At 41.7% G+C, this 26856-nt stretch overlaps 1 protein-coding gene across 1 annotated transcript in view; it reads right to left on the bottom strand.

Annotated features, from left to right (window-relative positions):
* Positions 1 to 474: 474 nt before the first annotated feature.
* LANCL2 (LanC like glutathione S-transferase 2) overlaps positions 475 to 26856 on the bottom strand; it is a 51696-nt gene continuing 25314 nt past the window's right edge. The window contains exons 3-9 of the mRNA XM_059397208.1: positions 20707 to 20914; positions 19473 to 19620; positions 18269 to 18415; positions 14593 to 14775; positions 7612 to 7788; positions 7252 to 7324; positions 475 to 2712 (exon numbers count right to left, since the gene is read on the bottom strand). Of these exons, the coding sequence (XP_059253191.1) occupies positions 2609 to 2712; positions 7252 to 7324; positions 7612 to 7788; positions 14593 to 14775; positions 18269 to 18415; positions 19473 to 19620; positions 20707 to 20914 (1040 nt within the window). The 3' untranslated portion in view covers positions 475 to 2608. The remainder of the gene's footprint in view (positions 2713 to 7251; positions 7325 to 7611; positions 7789 to 14592; positions 14776 to 18268; positions 18416 to 19472; positions 19621 to 20706; positions 20915 to 26856) is intronic.

Raw genomic sequence — 26856 nt, 5'->3', positions numbered from 1 at the left:
ACTCCTAGCCAACCCCACTGTCACATGCAGACAGAGGTTGGAACAAACGAAGAGCCCACAAGTTGTCATCGTAAAACTGTCTTTACTAACAAAACCAAAGAACCCCACACACGTTTTGTGGCCATCACCTTTTTTTCTTTCAAATTTTAAAATGGTATTGTGCATACACATAGTTTTTAAATTTAGACACATCTTGGAGATCACAAACAAATCAAGAGATCACTGGGAAATGTTCTGAGATCTGAATTCAAACACGTAGAACCGCTGAACTGACTTCCAGAAGTCCTCTGTTCCTCAAAGTGGGTGCGCTTCTGCCTCTGCCTTCAGGGACTGATCCGGCATCTGTCCCTTCGGCAGCAGCTACATGACAGATGCCAGGAAGGGGAACGATGCAGTCCGAGAACCGCACAGCTGTTACCACCCGGTGGGTAAGCAGGAAGGTGTCAAACCAGCTGATTAAAGAAGGAAAACCCATAAATAAAAGCTCCATTTATTCCATAAATATTTTGTCTTTCCCTCAGTACATCAGTTGGAAAGAAGCCTAACACTGACTTCTCATACGTGGGGAGATGCCCGGGGAAGTGAGTCCCCCTTGCTGTTTCCGGTCTGGAGACACGTGCCCCGAATCAGGGCTTCCACGTGTTCCCCCTCGCTGAGGCAGGACGGGCTGCAGGTGTCTGGGGGCATCCCAATTGCAGTCCCACTGGCTTCCCCTGAAGAATTAAGTTTGGGCAAAAGCTTTTAGCCGAAGCCTCGAGGCAGGCAAGACCTCCTGAGCTCCCATGTGTGGTTTGGAGGAGGTGGGTGGGGAGGGAGCGAGCAGGGCTGCTGGGCTCCGCTGTGTCATCAGGGGAGCTCTCCTGCCAAACCGTCTCCCTCAACGGGTTCAGGACTGCAGAGTCTGACTAGGAATGGGGTGCTTGGCCACCGGAGAAGCACTGGGCGGGCCGGGGAAGTTGGTTACACTATAACCATGAGAATTTATACCCCGGGAAGCCATCAACCTCGCTTGAGAGAGGATGGTCACGACTTAGGAACAATGTCTGCAATGAAGGGATCCATGAGGCTTCATTTAGAAAATGAAGGTCACAAGCTAGGAGGCCACAGCCCCGCAAATAAAGGGTCAGCAACATCCTACTAACTGGATATGCCTGAAGATTTGTCTTCCACGTTGATATTCTTGCTCCTTTATGAAAGGAGAGGGAACCAGGGCTGATGAGTGATTAGACAGACCCTTACAGGCAAGGAGCAGACCAGCGAAGAAGCCTGTCTAGGCTTTTATGACCCGTGCCCTAGCTCCCAAGAGGACAAGTACATGGAAAGTCCTAGGCCACTGGTATGGTGATGACAAAACTCTTCTAAAAACTGAAATCCAAAAGAATTATTGAGAATATGCTAATCAAAATTAATGCCCCCTTTTTTTTTAGATAAAACAGGTCAGACAGATAATACCATAATTTTCTTGGTTAGATTATGTTTCCCATATGTATAAATGCAGACTAGTCCTTTTTCACTTAATATATTTCATCAAATGTGAGATTTCAATCACCCAAAAGTAGGCCAAAAAATGACTGTATTCCTCCCAAATTTATACTGCAGTAACTTATCAAATTTTGAAGTAAGCTTAATTGCAAGGACAAGGGAACAGATGAGTATCTGCTTATCACCACCTGGAACTGTATCCACTGAACTTATAATAGGTTACGATGTTGATAAAATTGAGGTGTCGTCTGTTTTAATAATGTAAACCAAATCTACAACTGCCAGTGCTTAGTCACTCCTACTTGATTTACATTATGCTCATGAAAAGGCTTCCCTTGACTGTTTTGTGGGATCACGACGTCCACTGGCCAGGGCACAGGCCGTTTTGGATGGGGTTGAAAGGAGCCTCTGGAACGCCACACAGGTGCCCGGAGCTTCTACTGAGAACAGGGAGCCCCAGTAGAGCTGCCATGCATGCCCTCTGGCTTCTTAAAAACACTAAGGGTGAACACAGAACACAAAGGGGGAGCATTCAGCTAGCTTGTGCAAAGGTGCAACCCCCACCCCTCCATCTGTCCTGTTAATTTCAGTCTTCGGACCAGTCTCCCCTCATGCTTGTCTGAAAGGTACTCACAGAAAGTGCTGACAAAGTATCACTAGGATATCACCTCAGAGAAACTTCCTGATCTGTAAGAGGGACACCACCTGACCATTCCTGCTTGTCAACACAGAGGACACCTCCCTTGAAATACTATGTACAGAGAAGTGGCTGCCACCGTCCTCTCGTGCGTGGTCGGCTCCGGGCTCGCGGAAAGAGCAGGGCTTCCTGTCTGGAGCAACTTAACCTACACACAACACACACCAAGAAACATGCAAGTGCTACAGAAGGCCGGATGTGAAGAATTCGTATTTTACACGGGGAGGGGAACACTGTTACAAAACGCTGATGGGATGGTTTCTGTCATTCATGCTCTAACTTGAGGGTCTCTGCAACAAAGGGGGCCTGTGAAGGTGTTTGCTTCTCTCTCTCTCTCCTTTTCTTGCCTTCTTCAGGATTCATAGTTGGTTCCGTGGCAGGCACTAAGCAATCTGGCTTTTGGTCCAAACAGGTGTCTTAGTAGTCTCTCTACATCTTTGTGTTCCTCTGCGAAGGGGCAAGTTCAAATGCCGGAAACCGGGAGGTCTCTGGTGCCAGGATGTCGGAGAGGAAGTGAATCGCGCCGGCCATGCCTGCAAAGTACAATGTGGGTCCCTTTATTAGAGGCCATTAGGGAGTGTCTGAAACCAAGTGAACTTTAATCATTTCCTTTACCAGGTGCTATCGGGATGATGGAAAAGGTGCCGAGGACTTTATCAATGACTTAATAAAAAAAAAATACAAAACAAACAAACAAAGAAATCCTTACATTAGCACCCAGCAGATAACACCAGTTTTCTTCTTCTTCTTCTTCTTCTTCTTTTTTTAATTTGGGTTCTGGGCTTTAATCTCATATCTTGAAACTTTAAGATGATCTCACGGAATGGCTTCCTACAAAGCTACAATGCTGCTGTTGTGCTATTTCAACTATAAAACTTCCTCTCTCAGAGCTTTATTCTTCCAAACAAAAGGTTGCATTTTTTTTTTTAAATCTCCTTTAAGTTTTAGGAATGACACTTTAATTTTTAAAACTTTAAATTTTAACATTAGCTTCAGGTGTACCACTGAGGGAGTCAATACTTCTATACATGATTCTGCGCTCATCCTGGGTCCTCTTCATCCCCTTCCCCTGTCCACCCCCCCCCCCCCCGCCCACCTCCCCTCTGGTAACCTTCAGTTTCTTCTCTGTAGTTAAGAGTGTTTCTTGGTTTGTCTTTTTTTCCCTTTGTTTTGTGTCTTAAATTCCACATATGAGTAAATCATACGGTATCTTTCTCTGATGGATTTGGTTTGCTTTGGGAAGTGGGACATTTGACCTTCTCCATCTATGGCATTATGGCAAGATTTCATTTTTTAAAAAAATTTTATTTATTTGACACACACACACAGAGGTCACAAGTAGGCAGAGAGGCAGGAAGAGAAAGAGGGAGAAGTAGGCTTCCTGCTGAGCAGGGAGCCGGACATGGGACTTGATCCCAGGACCCTGAGACCATGTCTTGACCTGAAGGCAGAGGTTTAACCCACTGAGCCACCCAGGTGCCCCAATTTCCTTTTTTTTTTTGTGGTTAAAAATATTCCATTATTCTCTCTCTCTCTCTCTCTCTCTCTCTCTCTCAAACACACACACACACACACACACACACACACAAATGCCACTTTAAAATGAACTTTGTTTTCGGGTGCTTGGGTGGCTCAGTGGGTTAATCATCTGACTTCAGCTCAGGTCATAATCTCAGGGTCCTGGGATGGAGCCCCATGTCAAGCTCTGTGCTCAGGGGAGAGTCTTCTTATCTCTGCCCCTCCTCCTCCTGCTCTTTCAAATAAATAAAATCTTTAAAAATATATATATATAACGAACTTTGTTTTCATCAAAATCACTGCAAATCATTGTGGTCTGCACCAAGATTGAGTTTTAAATTGATCTACAGGAAGGTGGGCAAGGTAGCCTGCTAGCTGGCTGGCCCCAGCCTCTAGGCCCCTTTTTAACTATTAAACAGGGGCACCTGGGTGGCTTAGTGGGTTAAAGCCTCTGCCTTCAGCTCAGGTCATGATCCCAAAGTCCTGGGATTGAGCCCCGCATGAGGCTCTCTGCTTATCGGGGAGCCTGCTTCCTCCTCTCTCTCTGCCTAATTGTGATCTCTGTCTGTCAAATAAATAAATAAAATCTTTTAAAAAAATAAACTATTAAGCAAACTGAACTTAAGTTTTAAAACTACCCCTGCCCAAATCTCTACTCCAAGGTTTTACTGGAGAATTCTACCAAACATTTAACACCAATTAATATATTTTATCTGTCCCAGAAAACAGAAGAGCAAAGGATAGTTCTCAATACCATTTATTAGGTTGGTATTACTTTGATACCAAAGCAGACAAAGACAGTAAACAAGGGAAAACTCTAGGCCAAATTCCTCATGAATATAAATGCAAAAGTCCTCAGCAAAATATTAGCAAATGCAACTCTTCAATCAGAACATTTCCTCCCTTATTGGATCTTTGTTTATAGCTTTCCTTTTGATGTAAAATTCATAGCAACAAAACACACAAGTCCTCAGTGGACTCCTCTGAGTTCCAACAAATGCATACACCCGTGTAAACCAAACTCCTATCAAGAGATAGGGCACCCTTCCATCACCTGCCCTGGAAGTTCCAGTCTGTCCCTCTCTTGCCCTAGAGGCCGCCATCGCCTGCACGGATTAGCTTGGCCTGTTTCAGAATGTCCTTTGAAAGGAATCCCAAAGCATACAGCCTATTCTGTGTGGCTTCTTTCCTCGATGATTTTGCAATTCATTCATATTTTGTGTGTGTCATTCGCTGTTTTCCTACATTTTCGTTGTTCTCAGACTAAACCTGTAAGGTTTTGTTTGAAGAAAGGGTTCCAGTAGCCCAAGAAATCTGAAACTCACTGACTTATTAGAACCCAATAGGAAAAGATGATGACCGATGACTCCCTAGAGTGGTCCATGCTGGAATGACCTTTGTTTTCTTGTTTGGTGTGGTGGGGTAGCAGACTCACCGAGTCACAGCACCTGGGCCGGGGAAAGCTCCAGAAGGGGTTACAGGTGTCAGTGACTCTTTCGGCCTAGTCACCTCCACGAAGACACTAGAACTACTCTCCACACACCCCACAAGGATCTACTTTGACCCGACTGCTGGCACTTGTGAGGCACCAGGAGCAGATGAGTCTAACTTCCCAGCCTTTGGGAAGTGGTACATTTGACCTAGTCGGGCTTTGGAGCTGCTGTTAATAAACTTGAATGAACTCCACTGAGAGTTTGGGTATTAACTCTGTTAAAGCTGATGCAAAAATGCTGCATTTTTATGATACAAAAGACTGAAAATTTTTTCTGAGAATTATTTTTTTCATTATGATGGCTTTGAATATTAAAAGGATATTATTCTGCATAAGACAATAGCAAGTGCTCTGTTTTCTGCTTTTTTTTTTTTTTTCTAATATATGATTAAGCAGAAACAGAATAGGGCCAACCACCACAGACAGTTCAGACACCAGAAGGGAAACAGAGGGGCACTAGCTTTACATACATCAACGTGACACACACCAGCTTCACAGAGCAGGTGAAACAGAAACACAAACTACTGAAACTTACCAGATATGAAACTGATAACTTGATACTATTTTTTTTTTTTTTTTAAAGATTTTTTTTATTTATTTATTTGACAGAGAGAAATCACAAGTAGACGGAGAGGCAGGCAGAGAGAGAGACAGGGAAGCAGGCTCCCTGCCGAGCAGAGAGCCCGATGCGGGACTCGATCCCAGGACCCTGAGATCATGACCTGAGCCGAAGGCAGCGGCTTAACCCACTGAGCCACCCAGGCGCCCCAACTTGATACTATTGACACTGTTGATAAATTGATAAACTATTAAACAAACTGAACTTATAGTTTTAAAACTATCCCCTGCCCAAATCTCTACTCCAAGGTTTCACTGGAGAATTCTACCAAACACTTAACACCAATTAATATATTATCTGTCCCAGAAAACAGAAGAGCAAAGGATACTGTTTATTGGGTCGATATTACTTCGATACCAAAAGCAGACAAAGATAGTAAAACAAGGGAAAACTCTAGGCCAAATTCCTTATGAATACAGATGCAAAAGTCCTCAGCAAAATATTAGCAAATACACTTCAGCAATATGTTAAGACCAAGTGAGGTTTACCCCAGAGATGCAAGGCTGGTTTAAAATTCGAAAATCAACCAATGTAATCCACAATATATTAATAAATTTAAAAGAAAAAAAAACATTATGTTAACTGATGCAGAAAAAAGCATTTGACAAAATGCAACACCATCTATTGTTTGGTTTTTAAAAAAATATTCAATCATTTATTCCTTCTGAAGTTTACTTCAGAGTTAGTATAAAATGTAGCCCTAAAGTAATTAAAATTCATCAACAATTTATCCTAATACCATTTAGCCTTTGACCTTTGATTTCTGTGGCTGGCATTACAAATTATCTAATTCTCTCTTTCTCTCCCTCACACACACACACACACACACACACACACACACATACACACATAGAATACAAATACAAAAAATGTATGAGTCCTCTCTGTAGGGTTTCTATTTTGTTTTCCTGAATTATATTCTACACATGGTGCTTTGCAACAGACTTACTGTGTTTGTTCATTTCCTGTCTTTGCTTGTTTTTCAGAACTTTCTTCTCTATGCTATCATTTTTCCAACTACAAATACTTTCAAATTACTAAGATCAATTATTTATACTTTTTTATATACCTGAAATAATTAAACACATTTAAGTAACCAGTTTCCTGTGAATAGATCGGTTTTATATATACACTGTTACAGACAATATGTAGAGGAGTAAACTTATTTCTTCTATTACTGAGCAGCAAACATTCCATCTTGTGTGCACATATTTTCCACCACTGAGAAATATCTGAAGGACACTCACGGGTACATGAATTAGGTAAGGCAGAGAGAATCCATACAACTTTCAGCAATAAACTACATTGTTCACAGTTATTTCATGGCTGTGGAGTTATTACTCGAGTTAGGAGCCAATGTAATAGAGCCAGTGCAGAGAGAGGCAGAAGCACCAAACTCACTCACCCACGTATTTAAACCTGGCGTTTCCTGCTCGCTCTTACCTTCGAAGAGAGAATAGGGCCGGTCGGGAATGCGACACCCGTGTGCTCCATAGTCTAGACACCACTCGGCAAACTACGAGGAAACATATTTAAGAGCAGAGATTTCACTCAGTGAAAAGGCATGAAAGACACCGCATGAATTCACCAAGAACTCAAGGAAGAAGATTCTCGGGCAACAGAGAGCAGTCAACATGGCCCAGCTTGGCCAGGGGTACGGTGGGGGGGGGCGGGGCGGGGCAGGAGAAACAGGGGAGACCACAGAGTTGCAAGAAATGGGCTAAGAGAAGGGGAGAAGCTGTATTTTTTGATTCTGCGCAGGCTCCGGAGTATTCAAAAGCTGTCTGAGTAAAGGTTCCTTACTTTGCAAGCTCGATAAAGGTACTTTTTATCCTGTGTGACATGGTACAGGGACAGGAACGAGTAGCCATTGCCGGCGGTCCCATGGCAGATCCCATAGCCCTTCCGAAGCAAACCTCGCTGCCAGATGACGTCACTGCACTCCATGGCGTCCTTCAAGTACTTCTCCTCCTTAAAGACCTGGGCCATGAAAAGGCAAAGCGGTGTTGAAAAGATGTTTCTAGTTTCCCGTTCTGCTTAGTCGATGACACGTTAGGAAACGTGACACGGCTCTGGGGGTAGAGCAAACGCCACCAGCAACGCCGTGTACCGAGCCTCACCATCTTAATCCACCCAAAGTCTCCTCCCCTTGTCCTCCTGGTTCATGGTTTTGCAGAAGTAAAATGAGTGGTTTGGACGGAAAGAGACAAATGAGCTCAGCGAGGACAAAAGCCCGGTGAGAGGAAGCTGTTTGTGCCTCCTCCAATTCCCTTTTACATTTTCTTCTCTTTCTCCCCACATTTCATTTATTTTGTTTCTCTAGTCCTGCCCTCAGAACCTGTCCGCATCTCCCCCTGCTTAGCTCAGTCCATGTGCGCGTAAATGAATTAGAGGCAAAAGCGTCATCAGAGACGCTCTCCTTGGGGGGAGCAAACAGGATTCATCTACCTGCGACTGATTAGCAGCGACCTCAAAAAAAAACAAGATGAACAACGGGTATCCCTGTCTGCGAGGGTCAAAGGGGAAGGAGAGAGACATTTGCATTTCACTTACTTTCTTCATGTGGTATCTATTTACCAGGGTCAGAAGTGAGACTCTGACTCCTGAGAGCAGCTGAGTGTGAGCTCTGGGGTCACACTGCCCTGTGTCAGAATCTCAGCTCTGTCACCTTTTTAACTGTGTGGCCCGGCCCTGGACAAGTCGCTCAACCTCTTATGTCTCAGTTTTCCCAGCTATGCAAGGATACAAGGTCTTCATCTCAGTGGCTTGTTATGAGTATTAATGACACCAAATCAATCAAATGGGGGAAAAGAAAAGTCTTTTCAATAAACAATGTAGGGACATTCAGACATCCTGATGCTTAAAAAAAAAAAAAAAAGACTCTCTTCTTCTGTCACATATACAAACCTAATATGTGAAACATACATGTAATATATAAAACTCAAGATAGCTCATAGTTCCAAATCTTAATCCGTGCAGGCAGGGAAGAATGCTATCTGTATAATCTGTGGCTAAGTAAAATCGGTGACCATTAAAAAAGCGAAAACTGGGGCGCCTGGGTGGCTCAAGTGGGTTAAAGCCTCTGCCTTCGGCTCAGGTCATGATCCCAGAGTCCTGGGATCGAACCCCGCATTGGGGGGGGGGGGTCTCTGCTCAGCAGGGAGCCTGCTTCCCTTTCTCCCTCTCTGCCTGCCTCTCTGCCTACCTGTGATCTCTGTCAAATAAATAAATAAAATATTAAAAAAAAAAAAAAGGGCGAAAACTCACTGAAGTGGGGTCAGGAGGTTAGAAGGAAAACCTGCTCAATTCCAGGAAGACTTGTCAGTTACAGATCCCAGCAGAAAAGGAAACAGGAAAGAGGAAAGAATCATCAATTTTAGGCCCCATCAGGAGATCACGGTGTCTCCTACAAGGAATCGGCTAGCCCTGCAACTCAGCCAATGAGAAACCGCCATGACCCTGAACTCCTGCTTTTGTCCAGTGGACTTACATTCAAAACAATCTCTCCCCCCCTTCCTCCTCCTTCTCCATAAAATAATGTTCATCTCCTTTGTTTGTTGGACTTGCCTATGGTTCTGTTATAGCTTGCATGTCCCAAAATGTAGAAGGGGGTGGGATTATCCACTATTCTTGAATAGGCTCATTTTGCTGGTAAAATAACTGACTTTTATTTTTTAGGTTAACAATTTCTTAGACAAGATACAGAAAGAAATTATCATAAAAAACTTGAAAACACATAAGACTTTATCAAAATTAAAAACTCTATTCATCAAAAGATACCACAAACATTATGATCAGGAAACTACAAAATTATTTCTAAAACATCTATCTGACAAGGACTTGTAACCAGAACATATGAAGAATCCTTACAACTCAATAACAAGATAAAAGAAAGAATAAAACAACGTGGATAAAAGGAATGAACAGACATTCAACAAAGGAAGATATATAAATGAGCCAGGAACACAGGCAAAATTGCTATCTATTAAAAACTACAGTGGGGGCACCTGGGTGGCTCAGTGGGTTAAGCGTCTGCCTTCAGCTCAGGTCATGATCTCAGGGTCCTGGGATCAAGCCCTGCATCTGGTTCCCAGCTTAGTGGGGAGCCTGCTTCCCCCTCTCCGACTCTCCTGCTTGTGTTCCTTCTCTCTCTGTCTCTCTCTCTGTCAAATAAATAAATAAAATCTTTAAAAAAAAACCCAAAAACTACAATGAAATATCCGCCAGAATGTAAATAAAAAGCCTTTCAATACCAAGTGTTGCCAAATATGTGAACTCTCTTACGTTGTCGATGGAACGTAAAAGGAACAACACCCTTTGTGAAAAGGTCTAGCAGTTTCTTACAGTTACTCTGATCCAGCGATTCAACTCCTAGTATTGGCCCCAAAGGAATGAAAACGCGCATCTACAAAAAGGCCCGTACAAGTGATGTTCATAGCAGCTTATGCGTAAAAGAGTAAAAAACTAGAAACAACTGGAAAACAAACGGATGAAGTGTGGTAGATTGATGTAAGTGATGCTTAAACTTAGGAAGGTCTCCCAATCTTGAGGAAGAAGGAAAGAAAGTGCAATTTGAAGGGATCTCCAGCTGATTCTGACGGGCATCCCAAGATAGTCCATGTTTCAAAATAATCAACTTGCAAATGAGCTTCTGGAACACTGTTTACATGAAAGCATGTTTGATGTAAGCTCAACAGCCGGCCATCAGAGAGCACTTCTAATACGGCTCTGATGTGGGGTTTCCAGCAGAGGGACGTAGGTAGGAGTGGGGAAGGCAGGATGGTTTCATACTTCACAGAATCAAGAGTATATTATCTCACTGTGGTATGACTTACATGGTTTTCCTGGGCAGCATATTCGTAAATACCTTTCCAAGTACAATTTTCATTGTTAGCATTTGTTGATAGTGGCTGAATCCACACAAATGCTAACACCGGAGGGCCCATCTGTGTAGTTCGAAGGTAGAATTTGTTACCAACACCTGTAATCTATTGTCAGATAATCAAGAACTGCTCAGCAAAGCAGCTTCTAGCTATAGGGTCCAGAAATGTAAGCTGCTAGAAAATCATCTGCAATTCCTATAATTCCTAATATAGCATAGAATATTATTAAAACCCTGACATTTTTCAAGGATCATCTAGAATACTCCATAATTTCAAATTAACAATATGTGTTCATACAAAGTAGAGGACACCCAACTATGCACATGATCAGCATTTCTGGGAAGGGAAAACAAATTAAGTGAAACTAGATTCAGTTTATAGTTTTATCTGTGAAGGATATTAATATTTTTTTCAAATACTTGAAAACCTTGTGATTCGGTAAGCATTCTTGAAGAACTTATGGGTTCACATGCCAGCAAGAGAAAATAGTGAAAACTTATATAAAATGTAAGCACTTCCTAATTCTGAGACTGCTTTAGTGAATGCAGATGCTCTGAATCTGAGTTAACAATAACGCGAGAGAAAAGGGAGCCTCGAGCTGATTTTCTTCTCGCCTACCTCGGGTTTGAGAGTCTTGATGGAAATGGACAAAATCAAGTTTTAGTGACTGAGTATGGGATATTCATGTCTCTGCTCTACGCTTAAGAGAAGAGAGAACTTTCTGTTTCAGAGTAAGCAAGGCAGGGCCAGACATTCAAATGATACTCTGAGCCGAAGCCAGACAGGAAGCAGGGGCTCTGGGACATCTGTGGCATTGCTCCCCATCTGACCAGCAATGCTAGAAGCAGACGGCAGGGACAGGCAACAGCACCAGGAGAAATGGGCCTTCTCAGGATGATGGCCCCGCTGGATGTCGGGGCTCCTAATTACCTGCTTACCACTGACTCGGGTGGGGACAGGGGAGATCCCCAGAAGCAAAAGGTTCCACTTTCATCAAAGTCATACATCTGTTTTGAATATCAAAGAGTCCTTGTTTGTTCACAATACACTCATTAGGGTTGGACAATTCTAAAACGGCAGATCTATCTCTGTGTCACCGAAGTTGCAACAGTCTCTCTAAAGCTCTAAAAAAAGGGAGGCAACGATTTGAACAGAATTTTGTTTTAATTTAAAGACTGAGGTTGTGTTAAGATGAATCATTAAGTTCTTATTTCCAAAGAGTATATTTCACTGCACTTTCTAAAATCATAACTTTCTGAGTTATTTTCTTAAATGCTCATACCTGACTTTTATATTTGAATATTTTAGGTATTACTGTTGTAGGAGGACTAAAAAATTCAGAAAAATTAGCCAATATCATGAACAATTCCCACAATTTTTCTGAATTATTATGGTTAGCCACCAAGGGAAAATAAAATTGATTCGGGGACTAATTCTTTTGTTATTTCTAGGTAGAAATATGAATTTTGCTTCACTGATTCTATTAAAACTAAAGAGTTTAGGGGCACCTGGGTGGCTCAGTGGGTTAAGCCTCTGCCTTCAGCTCAGGTCATGGTCTCAGAGTCCTGGGATTGAGTCCCACATCGGGCTCTGCTCAGTGGGGAACCTGCTTCCTCCTCTCTCTCTCTCTGCCTGCCTCTCTGACTACTTGCGATCTGTCAAATAAATAAATAAAAATCTTTAAAAAAAAAAAGAGTTTATGCCAAAACCCTAATCAATTATTATGGTTACTATTATATACCTTGATATATGAACAATCTCCAACACCAAATATTACAAATAAAGATGCATTTAAAAGATAAAATTACAGAAGAAGTACTGCTTAAAATGCAATTACAAAATGGGCAGAGGACCTGACTAGACATTTTTGCAAAGAAGACATGCAGATGGCCAACAGACAATGAAAAGATATTCAATGTCACTTATCAACAGGGAAGTACAAATCAAAATCATAATGAGGTATCATCTCACACTGTCAGAATGGCTAAAATCAAAAAGACAAGAAATCACAAGTGTTAGAGAAGATAGGGAGAAAAAGAAACCCTGGTGCACTATTGATGGCAATGTAAATTGGTTCAGCCACTGTGGAAAACACTATGGAGGTCCCTCAAACATTTAAAACTAGAGATAACATATGATCCATTAATTCTACTACTGGGTATTTGACCAAAGAGAACAAAAACACTAATTCAAAAAGATTATGCACCTCTGTTTACTGCAGCATTATTTATAATAGCTAAGATATGGAAGCAACCTGGATGTGCACTGATAGACAAATGGATAAGAAGTGTGTGTGTGTGTGTGTGTGTCTATTACTCAGCCATAAAAAAGGAGATCATAGCCATTTGGTACAACATGGATGGACCAAGAGGGTATTATGTGAAGTGAAATAAGTCGAACTGAGAAAGGCAAATGCCATCAGATTTCACTCATGTGGAATCTAAAAAAGAAAAGTGAATAAACAAACAAAAAGCAGACTCACACCTGTAAATACAGAGAACAAACTTGTGGTTGTGGGGGGATTGACAAAATGGGGGAAGGGGAGTGGAAGCTAACAGGCTTCCAATGGTGGAATGCATACGTCATACGAATCAAAGGTGCAGCATAGGGAATAGAGTCAATGAGACTGTAGTAGCATCGCGTGGTGACAGACGGCAGCTACACTTGTGGTGACCAGAGCATAATGTAGAAATTGTGACATCACTATGTTGTACGAAGTACTACAAGTCTGTGTGTCAACTACATTCAAAGAAAAAAAAAATTAAGATTTTATTTATTTATTTTAAAGAGAGAGTCCGAGGGACAGTGGGGCAGAGGGAAAGGGGGAAGCAGACTCGCCGCTGAGGGAGCCTGATGTGGGACTCGATCCCAGGACTTTGGGATCATGACCTGAGCCAAAGGCTGATGCTTAACCGACTGAGCCACCCAGGTGCTCTCAAATTAGAAATTTAAAAAATAAAATAAAACGTGGTATAGTCTTCTAAAAAACTTGCTTGAAAACTTTTTTTTTCTTTAAATGTGTATTATTTTTCCAAAAAATGCTAAACTACTTAAATATTGCAGGATACAGTAAGCTGTTTGTAATTTCAACTTCTATGTAATAAAATACTATGAAAACATACTTAAAGACAACGAAAAAAAAAAGCAGCATTGTTTGCTTTCAACTTATAAGGTTAATTCTTAGTCTAGGAGAGAAATCAAATATATTCCTAATATTATACCCAAATATTATCTTGAGACTACCAGAATTAATCAGTAAAGGTACTGCCTATTTTTTTTGTAATACCCCATATGTGTAAAACTTTGAACATCACAATCCTCCCTTATGAATGATTTTATAACAATTTGAAGGTCAAATTTAAAGGGCCCCAAATAAGCATCGTCGTCCAGGAATGAAGCTTATTCAAGCAAGAAAATAAAATGATGTGAAGTACAACAAAAAAGCATTTGGTTATAATAGTGCCTACTGCCTTCTCGGATATTCACATGCAGAATGTAAATCCTTACTCTGCTGCCACCCAGGCTTTCTTTTACACAATATAATCCCTGTTAAAACACACACGCATTGGGGAGGGTATGTGCTATGGTGAGTGCTGTGAAGTCTGTAAACCTGGCGATTCACAGACCTGTACTCCTGGGGCTAATAATACATTATATGTTATTAAAGAAATTTAAAAATTAAAAACAAAACAAAAAAAAAACACACACACACATGCACTCACAGCTCCAACTGCCGGGGCAAGATAAAGTGAAATAGGGAGACTTAATTTTGTAAAAACATCGATTGTAAAGGGTTTTTTGTTTGCAATCAAATGGGCTGGCCAAAACCAGACTGAGAGCCTGGTAGAGGAAAGTGGATCTCCAAATATCCAATGCGTGTGACACGAACGGCGACACTGACCTTGTAGGCCTGCATGAGCATGTGGATGACCCCAGGGGCGCCGTGGCACCAGTGGACCAAGCGATCTGTTTCATTGCTCAGTGATGACGGGTAGTTTCCAGAGCGGAATCTTTTGTGGCGCACATAATCGATACTAGGTTTCACCATTTCTGTCAGGGTTTCTTGGTCCACTTTTGCTGCTGGCTTTAAACAGAGGAAAGCAAAACATTTATTTTTCCTTACTTTTTTTTAAAGGGTTTGTACTGTAGCTACTATAGCAAAGCCTCAAGGCCTCAATTACCTGGAATACCGAGAAGCATATAAAGCTCAAATTAATTCAATTATCTGGTTATTTAAGACTTGGGGGGGACCTTTCTTTAGTTCAATTTGTTTTGAGGTCGAAGCCGAAGTTTGAAGGCCGTCTGCTGGAGAATTCTCTCTTGCTCAGGGCAGGCCTTTGACTGACTGAATGAGGCCCACCCACATTATGGAAACGGCTTTACTAAAAGTGTAAGCATCTATGGGAGTGCTGACAATTATGACTCCATCTCCGGCCCCCCATCTTGTTCCTGTTCGCTCGGTGACCTCTGCTGTGGCTACGTGCTCTGGGCCCCTGGGAGACTGATACATGTACCTTAGAAATGGTGACCAGGGCAGGGACTGGGGGAGGCTTATTTTGGCCTCTCATGAATTTGTCCAAGGTAACACAGTCTTGCCCTTTCCTGATGCACAGACGGGGGCCCCAAGATCTCCGTAAGGGGCAGTTGTCAGTTAGGTGCCTACAAACCCTTTGAGGGTGTGCAATCCCTCTGACCTCACTACAGTGCCCTCTGCACATTCCCTCCGTCTACACAATCTATGGTCTAAGGTCTGGTCTTCGCAGAGAATAACTAGGCAGCTGCTGTAGATCGTCCTCTGCTGCCCTCCCCCGGTCAGAAAGTCACCCTGAATAAAACTCTGTAGTCTCTGCTTCATTTTCTGGTCTCCAAGTGTCTTCTCAGTCGGGGGATACTTTACTGTCCCTCCTCACCTTCTAATGCCATTTAAATGTAAATCTCACCCAAAATGTCCTCACAGAAATATCCAGAAAAATGTCTAACCACTTACCTGGTCACTGTGGCTCGGCCAAATTAGTAGAGACTAAGAGCCATCTTAGACAGCCAGCTAACATTTATAATGGGGGCTCTGAAACTCCTACATTAGGCAACCTTTCAACCGAGCAGTTCCTCCAATAACAAAATATAACAACAACAGCCCAACTTCAATCCCCGTGGGGGCAGGGAGGGCCGCCCAGAACCTGGTGGACACACAGACCTGCCCCTGTGTTCGGTTCTATGCTTCATTTCAACTGTCTCTACACTGGCCTTTCTGAAGCTGCAGGATCTGGTTCAGTTGCTCCAGACCCTTCCACCTCCAGCAGGAGTCAGGGGAGGAACAGTCAGTTCGCGGGCCATCTCGCTGATGGAGATTCAGTGGCTCCATGTGAAGATTTTCAAAGCCGCCCTCCTGCACCCACACCTCCCCTGTATGCACAGGCGTTCAGCTCTGCCTCCCCCAGCAACGGCACTTCTGGTCCCCGGGGCCCGGGTGCTGCCTCGCGGACGCGCTGGCTTCCAGGGCATCTTTCTCTGACCCCATGCATGATCCACCTCTGTCCCATCTGGTCCCCCGCTGCTCTTTCCTCTACTCTCAGTCTATGTACGTGTACTCTGGGGCCCCAGAGTGTCTCCTAGTCTCATCAAGGAAGTTGGGTTTCTGGGGTTTTTTGTTTTTTGTCTGTTTTGAGCTCTTTTTCAAGAGGAGAAATGTCTTTATTCTGCCATCCTGAAAGCGAGTTTAAGTCACATTTTCAGTTTTTGTGCGGCCTCTTCTGAGAGCCTCCCCAATGAAACCGCACAGCAGAACCTACAGCACCACGCAGTTCCCCGCTGCTCTGAGGAGCGGCGTTAAGTGCCTGGCTGAGCGGACAGGTGAGACCTGGCTCTGGCTTGGGAGCTGGTGTAGCACACTGCGGCCTGTGATTGCTACAAGAAAACTGACATCGATTTCTATACAGAATCCTGCCTGAATTACAGCCTAAAGTGTATTCTCACATTCTTCACTTTAAAACAGATAAAGGGGACAACTTTGTGACTTGCGTTTCTCTCAAGGAAGCCCCTGATATCCAAAAAAATGAACCTAAATATCTACATCTAAACTTTAAGGTTTTGTCTTACTGGTGTGGTTTTCATAGGGTTCCATTCCCCTAAGGGCATCATTTAAAAAGAAAGTTTCAGGGGCACCTGGGTGGCTCAGTGGGTTAAGCCTTTGCCTTCGGCTCAGGTCATGATCTCAGGGTCCTTGGATCAAGCCCCGCATCGGGCTCTCTTCTCAGAGGGGAGCCTGCTTCCCCCACTCTCTCTGCCTACTTGTGATCTCTGTCTCTCAAATAAATAAAATAAAATCTTAAAAAAAAGTTTGAAAGGCTAGTGTTAACACATTTTTTGCAGAAATAGAAAATATACACAAACTACCAGTGTTCCAAACTAATAGCGCTATTTTAAAATGAGCTCTGGAAACCCAGTTACTTTGAAAACGTGTCTGCACCATAAAGAAAATTCATAAACTGGGATATGTACACTTTGCTTCCTACAACAATAAACAAAGAGAACTAATTACCAGAAAAGGGATTTTCGTCCCATGTAGATATGGATTTCTTTTAGTGGTAGAGTAGGTTCAAAAAAAGGAATTTGAAGTAAAAAATTTCTCGCTTTTAGTTAAAAAGTTTTAATCCAAATGCTAATCCATGTTCCTTGACTTACTAGCTGTGTGATTTTTTAGCATTAATTAACTACTCTGTTATGGGTGTGGTAAAGAAAGGCTTAATTAAAAAAAAAAAAAGAAAAAGAAAAAAAGAAAAGGCTGTGTAAAAAGCAGGGAGGGGAACCAGAGACCGGGAGGCTGAAGCAGGGTGAAGCGGTGTTGGCGGGTGGCGGGGGGGTTCTCTGCCTGCCTGATGCAGCAGTGACCACTCCAGATGGCAGGCACGACTGAGAGACGAGATCATAACCACGACAAACCAGTTATAGGTTTAGAACAGGTTTAGAACACAGCTGGTAGCAAGTTGGGATGTGTGAACATGAAAAAGCCCCTGTCTCCGTTGGGATTCTGGAGACCCTTTCTGCTCCGTGGGTCCCCTCTGTTCAGAGTCACTACTGCAGTGCGCAGAAGGACGCTGACAGAGGAGGAATGCGGGCAACAGACCCGACTCGGCACAAAACCGAGTGGAGAAGGTGCTCTCGGCACCTCACTGTCGGGGGGCCATGAGGCAGAGCTTAGGTTTTCATGATTCAAGGGAGGATCCTTCTTTTATATCAGCCTGCTTGACTTACACTAAAATTTCCATCCCCATTTACTCTTTGGCCAAATAGTTTCTTTTCTTTCTTTCTTTCTTTTTTTTTTTTTTTTTAAGATTTATTTATTTGAGAATCAGACAGAGATAGAGAGAAGACAGCATGGGCTGGTGGGGGGGGGTGTGAGGAGGAGAAGCAGGCTCCTTACTGAGCAGGGAGCCCGATGTGGGGCTCGATCCTAGGACCCCGGGATCATGACCTGAGCAGAAGGCTGACACCCAACCGACTGAGCTACCCAGGCACCCCATGGCCAGATACTTTATACCGTGGCCCCTGTCTTAGCATTTCCGAGTGCTCTCACCCACCTGCATTAACATGTAGTAGATCCCTGTCATGCCGTGGGCCGCCCCCACGTACTGCTTCCGGTGCCACTGATACAGCAGCGGGCAGCGCTCGGCCTTCCTTTCTTCCCTTGACAGAGTCTTGCCGGAGTCAATGATAGCACTGACCACCTAGGAGATAAGGCGACAGCGTTAGTCTAGAAAACTTACATGGACCCTGCTTTCATCTCCTTGACACTAACAACTCTCTATTGATCACTTAATCTAAAAATCTACAAGCAGTCAGCAGCCACGACTGTTACCTTTAGTTCATAATAAATACAAGCAGAGAAAAATCAGAAGACAATCTCAGGACAGAAAAAGAAATGAGGAAGTCAAACAATGAGACTGAAAGTTCTTGGGAAGAACAGTTTACTAGAATCTAGTAAAACTTCCTATAAAAACTCTTACTTAGTTGCCTCGTATCTGCAACGTTTCCCCAAAGGACTGGCACTATATCTTCTAGGAAAGGCTGGAGGGATTAGCCTTATTTATGGAAAGGCTAATGAAATGAGGTCTCTTGTGGCCTGCAGAGTTTAGTTAAATCAAAAGAAGAGCCTGTCTGTAGTGACTATGTAGCAAAGGCACAAAATGTTCCCTCCTCTCCTTTCTCCCTTCATACTTTCAGTAACAGTGCTCCAGGTTCTAGCTGGGTGTCTGGCCTGTTGGCCATAGACAGACACAGTCCTTTGACTATTTCTGGAAGTAGGAAGTGAGCAGAAGTGTAGCAGACAACTTCTGGATCGTGGCCTTAAAAAAGAAGCTGCTTATCTTCTACTTCCTCCCCTGTCTTGAGCTGATGGGTACTCAATTAGCTTTGGGTGGGCAGGCAGGCAAGGGCATGGCCCTAGGATATGGTAGGATACAAGAGAAGAACCCAGATCTGGAGCTGTATGTGCTGGGACTGCCTACCAGTTCAGATGCATTAGGAAAGAGAAATAAATATCCTATCTTTCTGAAGCTGCTGCTGTTTGGTTCTAGTAAAGACAGGTGAATTAACAGGCCCAAGAGGGGGACAGATTTAAAAAAAAAAAAAAATTCCAAGAAAGGAGAAAAAAGGAGCTACATATTGCCTATATGAGATCCCTTAAGAAATGACTCCTACCAAGAAGCAGTGTCCAGCCCGTAATGGTAGGTTGGGATGGTAGATATGACGGGGTGCCCATGGTTGATGCCAACCCCACAGTACCTCTTTAATAGCTGACTCACACACGGTGCCTGGACCGATCTCCGTGTTCAGGTAGAGCAAGGCGTACAGGTAACCTGCCCGTCCGTAGAGCAGCTCGTCGGGGAGGTCTGAATCCCGGCACACAATGGTCCTCTGAAGCTGCAAAAGTCTATCCAACAAAAACAATTCCGTTTTCCCAGAGAATGTTGGAAACACCTCTTCAGGAAACTGTTAGTAACCCTATCGCTGTAGAAGTTTCCTGTTATTTATTTTTCATTTAAAACTGATTTTTAAGGAATGCAAACAAATGGAACCCAAACAACAAAAACTTCTCCACTACAATCATCTCCCTCTCAGATATCACAGTAACGACAACACACCTTTCTGTTCAAAATATCTACCTTGATACTAGCCTAACCTATGTGAGAGATGATAATCAATTTTGAAATCAGAATTAGAAGAAGGTGATTTAAAATTTAAGAGAAAATAGTACTAAATAAATAAATAAAAGGAAAAAAAAAGAAAATAGTACTAAAATATTGTCAATGCTTGGGAATTAGCTTAACTCAGTCTATCAGTCAAGAAACATCAACAGAGGGGCGCCTGGGTGGCTCAGTGGGTTAAGCTGCTGCCTTCGGCTCAGGTCATGATCTCAGGTCCTGGGATCGAGTCCCGCATCGGGCTCTCTGCTCAGCAGGGAGCCTGCTTCCTTCTCTCTCTCTCTCTCTGCCTGCCTCTCAGTGTACTTGTAATTTCTCTCTGTCAAATAAATAAATAAAATCTTAAAAAAACAAAAGAAACATCAACAGATACTCCACCAGGCACCAGGGGAGTGGAGTCTGACTTCTATCTCTTCCAAAACAGAATATAAACCAGAGGGGCAATAAAAGGTTTACACTGGCTGTTCCAAAACAACTGAACCTAAAAATAACTTAGTTATGATAGCAGATCTAAGGCATATAAGCTAATTTTTGTGCAATGAAGGCAACCAAAAATTAATTACGAAAAGGATCAAAGTAACATGAAGAAACATGTTTGTTTCTCCCAAAATTAAGGCAGACGCAAGCTTGATAGAAAGGAGGCACGTGATCTTATCATCACGGCTCAAGGTTAATATGCAAACCTCTTTACTTCTTGGAAAGACCTGCTGGCAATAGCAGATGAATTAAAAAAGAATTTTCTTTTTGAATGACTTCCTACAGGAAGACCTTGATCTGAGAAGTTAGAGTAAATACTTCCAGTTTTAAAGACTCACTTTGTGATGCATTCCTGGGACTCGCAATCACTTTTGAGTTTATGATACACCACAGCTCCTACAGCAAGGGGTCCAGCATCCCCACAGAGGAAGGTGACCCTGCGGCCATTCAGGTTGCGAAGGGTTCTCTTTACGTAGTCCAGGGATCGGAGCAGGTAGGTCTGGTCACAGGTGACCCGGTACAACTGCAGGTACAAAAGGGCTATGCCTGGAAAAGTCCCCCGGCCCCAAAGAAAAGCATTATTACCTTCCAGACATTATTTTGCGATCACCTGAAAAACTTACACAAACCCTCTGTTTCTGAAGGAACATCAGCAAACTAATTACACCTGGCACATCTTTTAAAAACAGAAAGAAAAAACCTCTCAGGGTAGAAAAACCTGAACTGAGTTTAAATCCCTTCTTTTGCTAATTGCTCTTTTAGAGTGATTCAGTACCTCCTAGACAAGGTAAAAACCTAAGACTGCCCACACATTCCCATTTTCCGTACATTCATTTCAAGATTTTACTCCTTCTCTGTATTTTAAGCTAACTGGATCCTTTCCTTTCTACTTCTCATATAATCACTTCTTCCTATCTTACCCCAAATTAAATCATGACTTTCTAAATTTTACAGACCTACCAGGCTCCCCACCAAGCAGGACCCGATGCGGGGTTTAATCCCAGGACCCTTTCTAAAAAATTAGAAAATTTTTCTATTTCTCACAATTTTTCAATTGTCTTTAGTGACCAAACTATCCAAATGGCCAACCGACCAGTGAGACAACTCACAGTTTATGGAATAAGCCATATGACGCAGAGTAAGGTAACAAACACAGAAGACAGAGTTTATCACCTATGCAACTTTCCTATCTCAAAATTTTTATTTATTTATTATTTAGGGAGAGAGCAGACCATGAGCTGAGTGTGAGCCCCCTGTGGGGGCTCCATCTCACAACCCTGAGATCACGACCTGAGCTGAAACCAAGAGTTGGATGCTTAACCGACTGAGCCCCCAGGTGCCCCGTCACCTTCCTATTTTAAAGGACAAATCCAGACACTTAGGTGAACCAGAGAGGGGTCATCTTCTGGAAATCTCCAGAGGATGACCTATATAGCTTCTGGAAGAAGCCTGCTATTATTCCTGGCCTCCAGTCACTATGATGGCTAAGTAAAAAAAAAAAAAGGATCTGTATAAATATATGCTTAATAAAATGTTATGGAGAAAGTACTGAAGGAAATGATAGGATGGTGAAAAGGACAAAGAGAACATTTATTCATGTTAGATGGGGATTCTCTCATATTATGTTCTTTGTCTAACATCCTACGCTCACTTCTGTTAGTTTTCATTTTGCTTTTTATTTTGTTGTGATGTTTCACTTGAGTGTAACTGGCACGTGACGTTCCAGCAGTCTCCAGTGCACCACACGGCGTGCTTTACCAGCTGTGTTCTGCTGTGTGTTTTGCTTTTTAAATTTCTCTAAATAGGTAGTTTCTTTTTCTTTAATTCTCCATTTCGGAGCATCCTATTTCACTTTCAAATGCTTAACAGCTCTCTCTCTACATGTATCTGAAAAGTCCTTTTCTCATTATCTATTTCTTGAAAGTTGTTAAGTTAGATATAAAAGTACCCTATTTGTAAGCCTTAAAAAGTGTCCTATAGGGGCGCGTGGGTGGTTCAGTGGGTTAAAGCCTCTGCTTTCTGCTTGGGTCATGGTCCCGGGGTCCTGGGATCGAGCCCCGCATCGGGCTCTCTGCTCTCGGTAGGGAATCTGCTTCCCCCTCTCTCTGCCTACTTGTGATCTCTGTCTGTCAAATAAATAAATAAAATCGTAAAAAAAAAAGTGTCCTGTATTTAAGCTGTTTCTGTATTCAAGAAATTGAAATTATAAACATATAGAAAGCAAGCTGAAAGTGAAGTACCTACAAATTTCAAACATATTTATTATAAAAGGTTTACAAATAAGTACTTCACGATTGACCCAGAAATCCTTAAAAAAGAGAATGATAATGTGGTCAGCCTGTGAACATTAAAACCTATAGTTATAGATGTATTCAACACTTAAATATTGTAATTAATTAAATAATTAATTTTAGAGATAGGGAGGGGCCGAGGGAGAGAGAGAATCTTAAGCAGGCTCCACATCCAGCACAGGGTCCAATGTGCAATAAACATAGGGGTGCATGTATCTTTTCAAATTAAATTTTCTCCCTATGGAAAAATACCCAGAAGTAGAATTGCTTGGATCACCTGGTAGTACTATTTTTAATTCTTTACATTTACTTTCCCACCAAAAGTATACTATGGCTCCCCTTTCTCCACATCCTTGTCATCATTTTTCATCTCCTCTATTTTTAACAAAAGCCATCTTAACAGGTATGAGGTGATATCTCATTATGGTCTTGATTTGCATTTCTTGATAATTAGTGAACACTTTTTCAGGAATGTGTCAGCCATTTGCATGCGTTCTTTGGAAAATATCCACTTAGGTCCTTGGCCCATTTTTTTAAACTGGATTATTGTTATTATTATTATCATTTTTACTATTGAGCTGTGTAAGTTTCTTATACATTTTGGATACTGACCCTTTAGCATAAATATGGTTTGCAAATATTTTCTCCCATTCTCCCAAAAGAAAATTACTTTTTCTGTTAATTGCTTCCCTTGCTGTGCAGAACTTTTTAGTTTGACATGGTTCCTCTTGTTTATTTTTTCTTTTGTTGCCTAAGCTTTGGGTATCATATAAAAGTAATCATTGCCAAGATTTGAGTCAAGGAGCCCCTATGAATTCTCCTAAGAGTTTCATGGTTTCAGGCATTACATTTAAAGTCCCTAATCCATTCTGAGTTAATTTTTGAGAGTGGTATGAGATAGCAGTCCAGGTTCACTGTTTTGCACATGACTTTCCAGTTTCCCCAATATGATTTATTGAAGAGATAATTTTTTTTTCTCCATTGTGTGTCCCCTTGTTGCCTTTGTTAAGGATATTAACCATTTATGCTGGGTTTATTTCTGGGCTCTCTATTTTGTCCCACTCAGCAATGTGTCTGTTTTCATGCCAGTACCATATTGTTCTGATTACTATACCTCTGCAATATATTCCAAATTCAGAAGTGTGATGCCTCCAGTTCTGTTCTTTCTCAAGACTGTTACTGCTATTTTGGTTGTTTTGTAGTTCCATGCAAATTTTAGGATTTTTGTTTTCCGATTTCTGTGAAAAATACCATAAAACTTAATAGAAATTATATTATCTATAGATTTCTTTGGGTGATATGAATATTTTAACAATATTAATACTTCTGATCCATGACAATGGGATATTTTATCTATATCTTCTTCATTCTTTTATCAATGTCTTACAATTTACAGCACAGAGGTCTTTCACCTCCTTGATTAAATTTATTCCTAAGGATTTTTCTTTGATGCTATGATAAATGGAATTGTTTTCTTAGTTTCATTCTCCAAGTTTCCTGCTAGTCTTTAAAAACACAACTAATTTTTGTATATTAATTTTGTACTGAATTTGTTCATCAGTTTTAACAATTTTTTGGCAGGACCCTTAGGGTTTTCTCCCTCCAAGATCATGCTACCTGCAAACAGAAACAATTTCACTTTTTCTCTCTGACTTGGACAGCTTTTATTCCTTTTTCTTGCCTAACCGCTCTGGGTACACGTATATATTCATTTCCTCTTGATGAACTAACTCCTTTATCATTACATAGCAACTATCTTTGTCTCTTGTTAGAAGTTTTTGAAGTTGAAGTATATTTTCTCTGTCATAAGTATATCCAACCCAGCTCTATTTTGGTTTTCATTTGCATCAAATGTTATTTTTTCCGTCTCTTCACTTCCAGCTCTTCCACTTTCTGCAGTCCACTAGAGCTGACATGAGTCTCTTGTAAGCAGCATATTGTTACATCTTGTTTTTTATCCATTCAATCACTCTGTTTCTTTTGGTTTGATAATCCATTTGAATTTAAGGTACTTATGATATGTAAGGACTTACATATGCCATCTTATTCATATTATTACTCATATTCTGGCTGTTTTATATTTTCTTCCTTCCTCTTTCTTTCTCCTAGTCTGATGATTTTCTGCATTGGTACACTTTGGTTCCTTTTTAAAAATTGCTTGACTAATACTATACATTTTTCCTTTGTGGCTTATATAACATATAACATTCTATTTTAAGCTGATAAGTTAACTCTGACAAAAACTCTACTCCCTCCAACATTTTGTTTCTAATGTCACATTTACATATTCTATATCATATATCCATTTAAAAATGTCATAGCTATAGTTCTTTTTAATATTTTTTGTCCTTCGACTTTTGTGGTAAAGTGATCTACACTACAGGGTCTGAATTTGACTAATACACTTCCCTTTATCAGTGTTTTATTTGTTCATATTTGCATCCTTTCATTGCAGCGTAAAGAACTATTTCAGGGGGCACCAGGGTGGCTCAGTGGGTTAAGCCTCTGCCTTTAGCTCAGGTCATGATCTCAGGGTCCTGGGATCGAGCCCCACATCTGGCTCTCTGCTTAGCAGGGAGCCTCCTCCCCCCCCCCACCCCCACCTGCCTCTGCCTACTTGTGATCTCTCTGTCAAATAAATAAATAAAATCTTTAAAAAAAAAAAAAAAAGAACTATTTCAGCATGTCCTGTAAGGCAGGTCTTATGGTAATGGACTCCCTCAGCTTTTGTCTGTGTAAGCCTTTGTCGCTCCTTCATTTTGAAAGGATGGCTTTGCTGGGTATAGTATTTTTGCTTGGCGTTTTTCTCCTTTAAGGACTCTCCTCCCACCCTATGAGGTTTTTGCTGAGAAATCCACTGATAGGTTGATGGGTGCTCCTGTGACATAAGGAGTTTTTTTTGTCTCTTACTGCTTTCAAAATTACAAAATTATCTGTGTCTTTGGTTTTAGACATTTTATTACAATGTGTCTCACTGAAGGACTCTTTGGGTTGAATATATACTGGGAATTACAGGCTTCATGAACTTTGATGTTCATTTCTCTCTTGAGATTTGGAAAGTTGCCAGCCATTATTTCTTTAAATACGCTTTCTGTCCTTTTCTCCCTCTTTGTCCTTCTGTGACTCCTCTAATGCACATGCATTGTTTCACTTGATGATATCCCATAATTCACATAGGCTTTCTTCACTCTTTTTTCATTCTTCGTAACTTTTTTCTCCTCTGACTTTACAATTATTAATTACATGTCTTCAAATTCAGAGTCTTTTGTTCTGTTTCAGTCTCCTGGTGACGCTTTCTATTGCATTTTTTCATTTCATTCACTGTATTCTTCAGCTCTCCAATTCCTCTTCAGTTCTTTTTTTGTTTTTATGATTTCTATCTCTTGTTAAACTTCTTCTTTTATATATAGTTTTCCTGATTTCATTGAGAGGTCTTCCTGTGTTTTCTGGAAGCTCAATGAACTTCTTCAAAACCATTAATTTAAGCTTTTTCTCAAGCAAATTGTAGCTCTCCATTTCTTTTGTAGGTACTTGAAAATTATTTTGTCCTTTTGCTGGTATTCTTTGATTTTTCATGTTCCTTTAGGTCTTACATTGTTGTATTAGCATTTGAAGAACTAACCACCTCTTCCAGTCTTTACTAACTGTGTCTGGAGGTGGGGGTGGGATGCCTCTGTCAGCCCTGCTAGGGATTCTAAGGCTTTTATCATACCTTCTCTACATATATGCCTACTCCAAATGTCTTGTTCTGTCTTAGGAGTGAATTATAATGATTGTATGACTGCTCCTAATTCCACAAAGTCAGGATACATGCTAGGACTCTCCTGTTTGTTTTCCCTACAACAGTGTTAAATGCTCAAGTTTGTAAGCTCTCTTTTACTTCTACAGGGTTGAGCTGTATTTCTATTTATTCTAACTGTCCACAAAGACTTGTACTCACTGCCTTCAGAGGCACATTCAGTTACAGGGTGGAGCACCACGTGGGTAAGGAGAATGAAATGTCAGAGATGCCTGTGGGTCAGATGGGAGGATTCACAGACCAATTGTCCCCAGTAGCCTGTGGCCAGGCTTCCTAATGGAATGCGTGGTTAGTAAGACCTGCGTTCCTTGTTGAGTTCTGAACACTGGTTGCCATGCTCCCAGTGTCTCCCTGCCACTCAGTCATGTAGATCACCCCTGTATTCTGAGAGAGTGAGA

The sequence above is a fragment of the Mustela nigripes genome, chromosome 4 (genome assembly GCF_022355385.1).
Source record: "Mustela nigripes isolate SB6536 chromosome 4, MUSNIG.SB6536, whole genome shotgun sequence".
Taxonomy (NCBI): Eukaryota; Metazoa; Chordata; class Mammalia; order Carnivora; family Mustelidae; genus Mustela; species Mustela nigripes.
The sequence above is the reverse complement of the archived record's forward strand: the minus strand, read 5'-3'. Positions and strand labels throughout refer to the sequence as shown.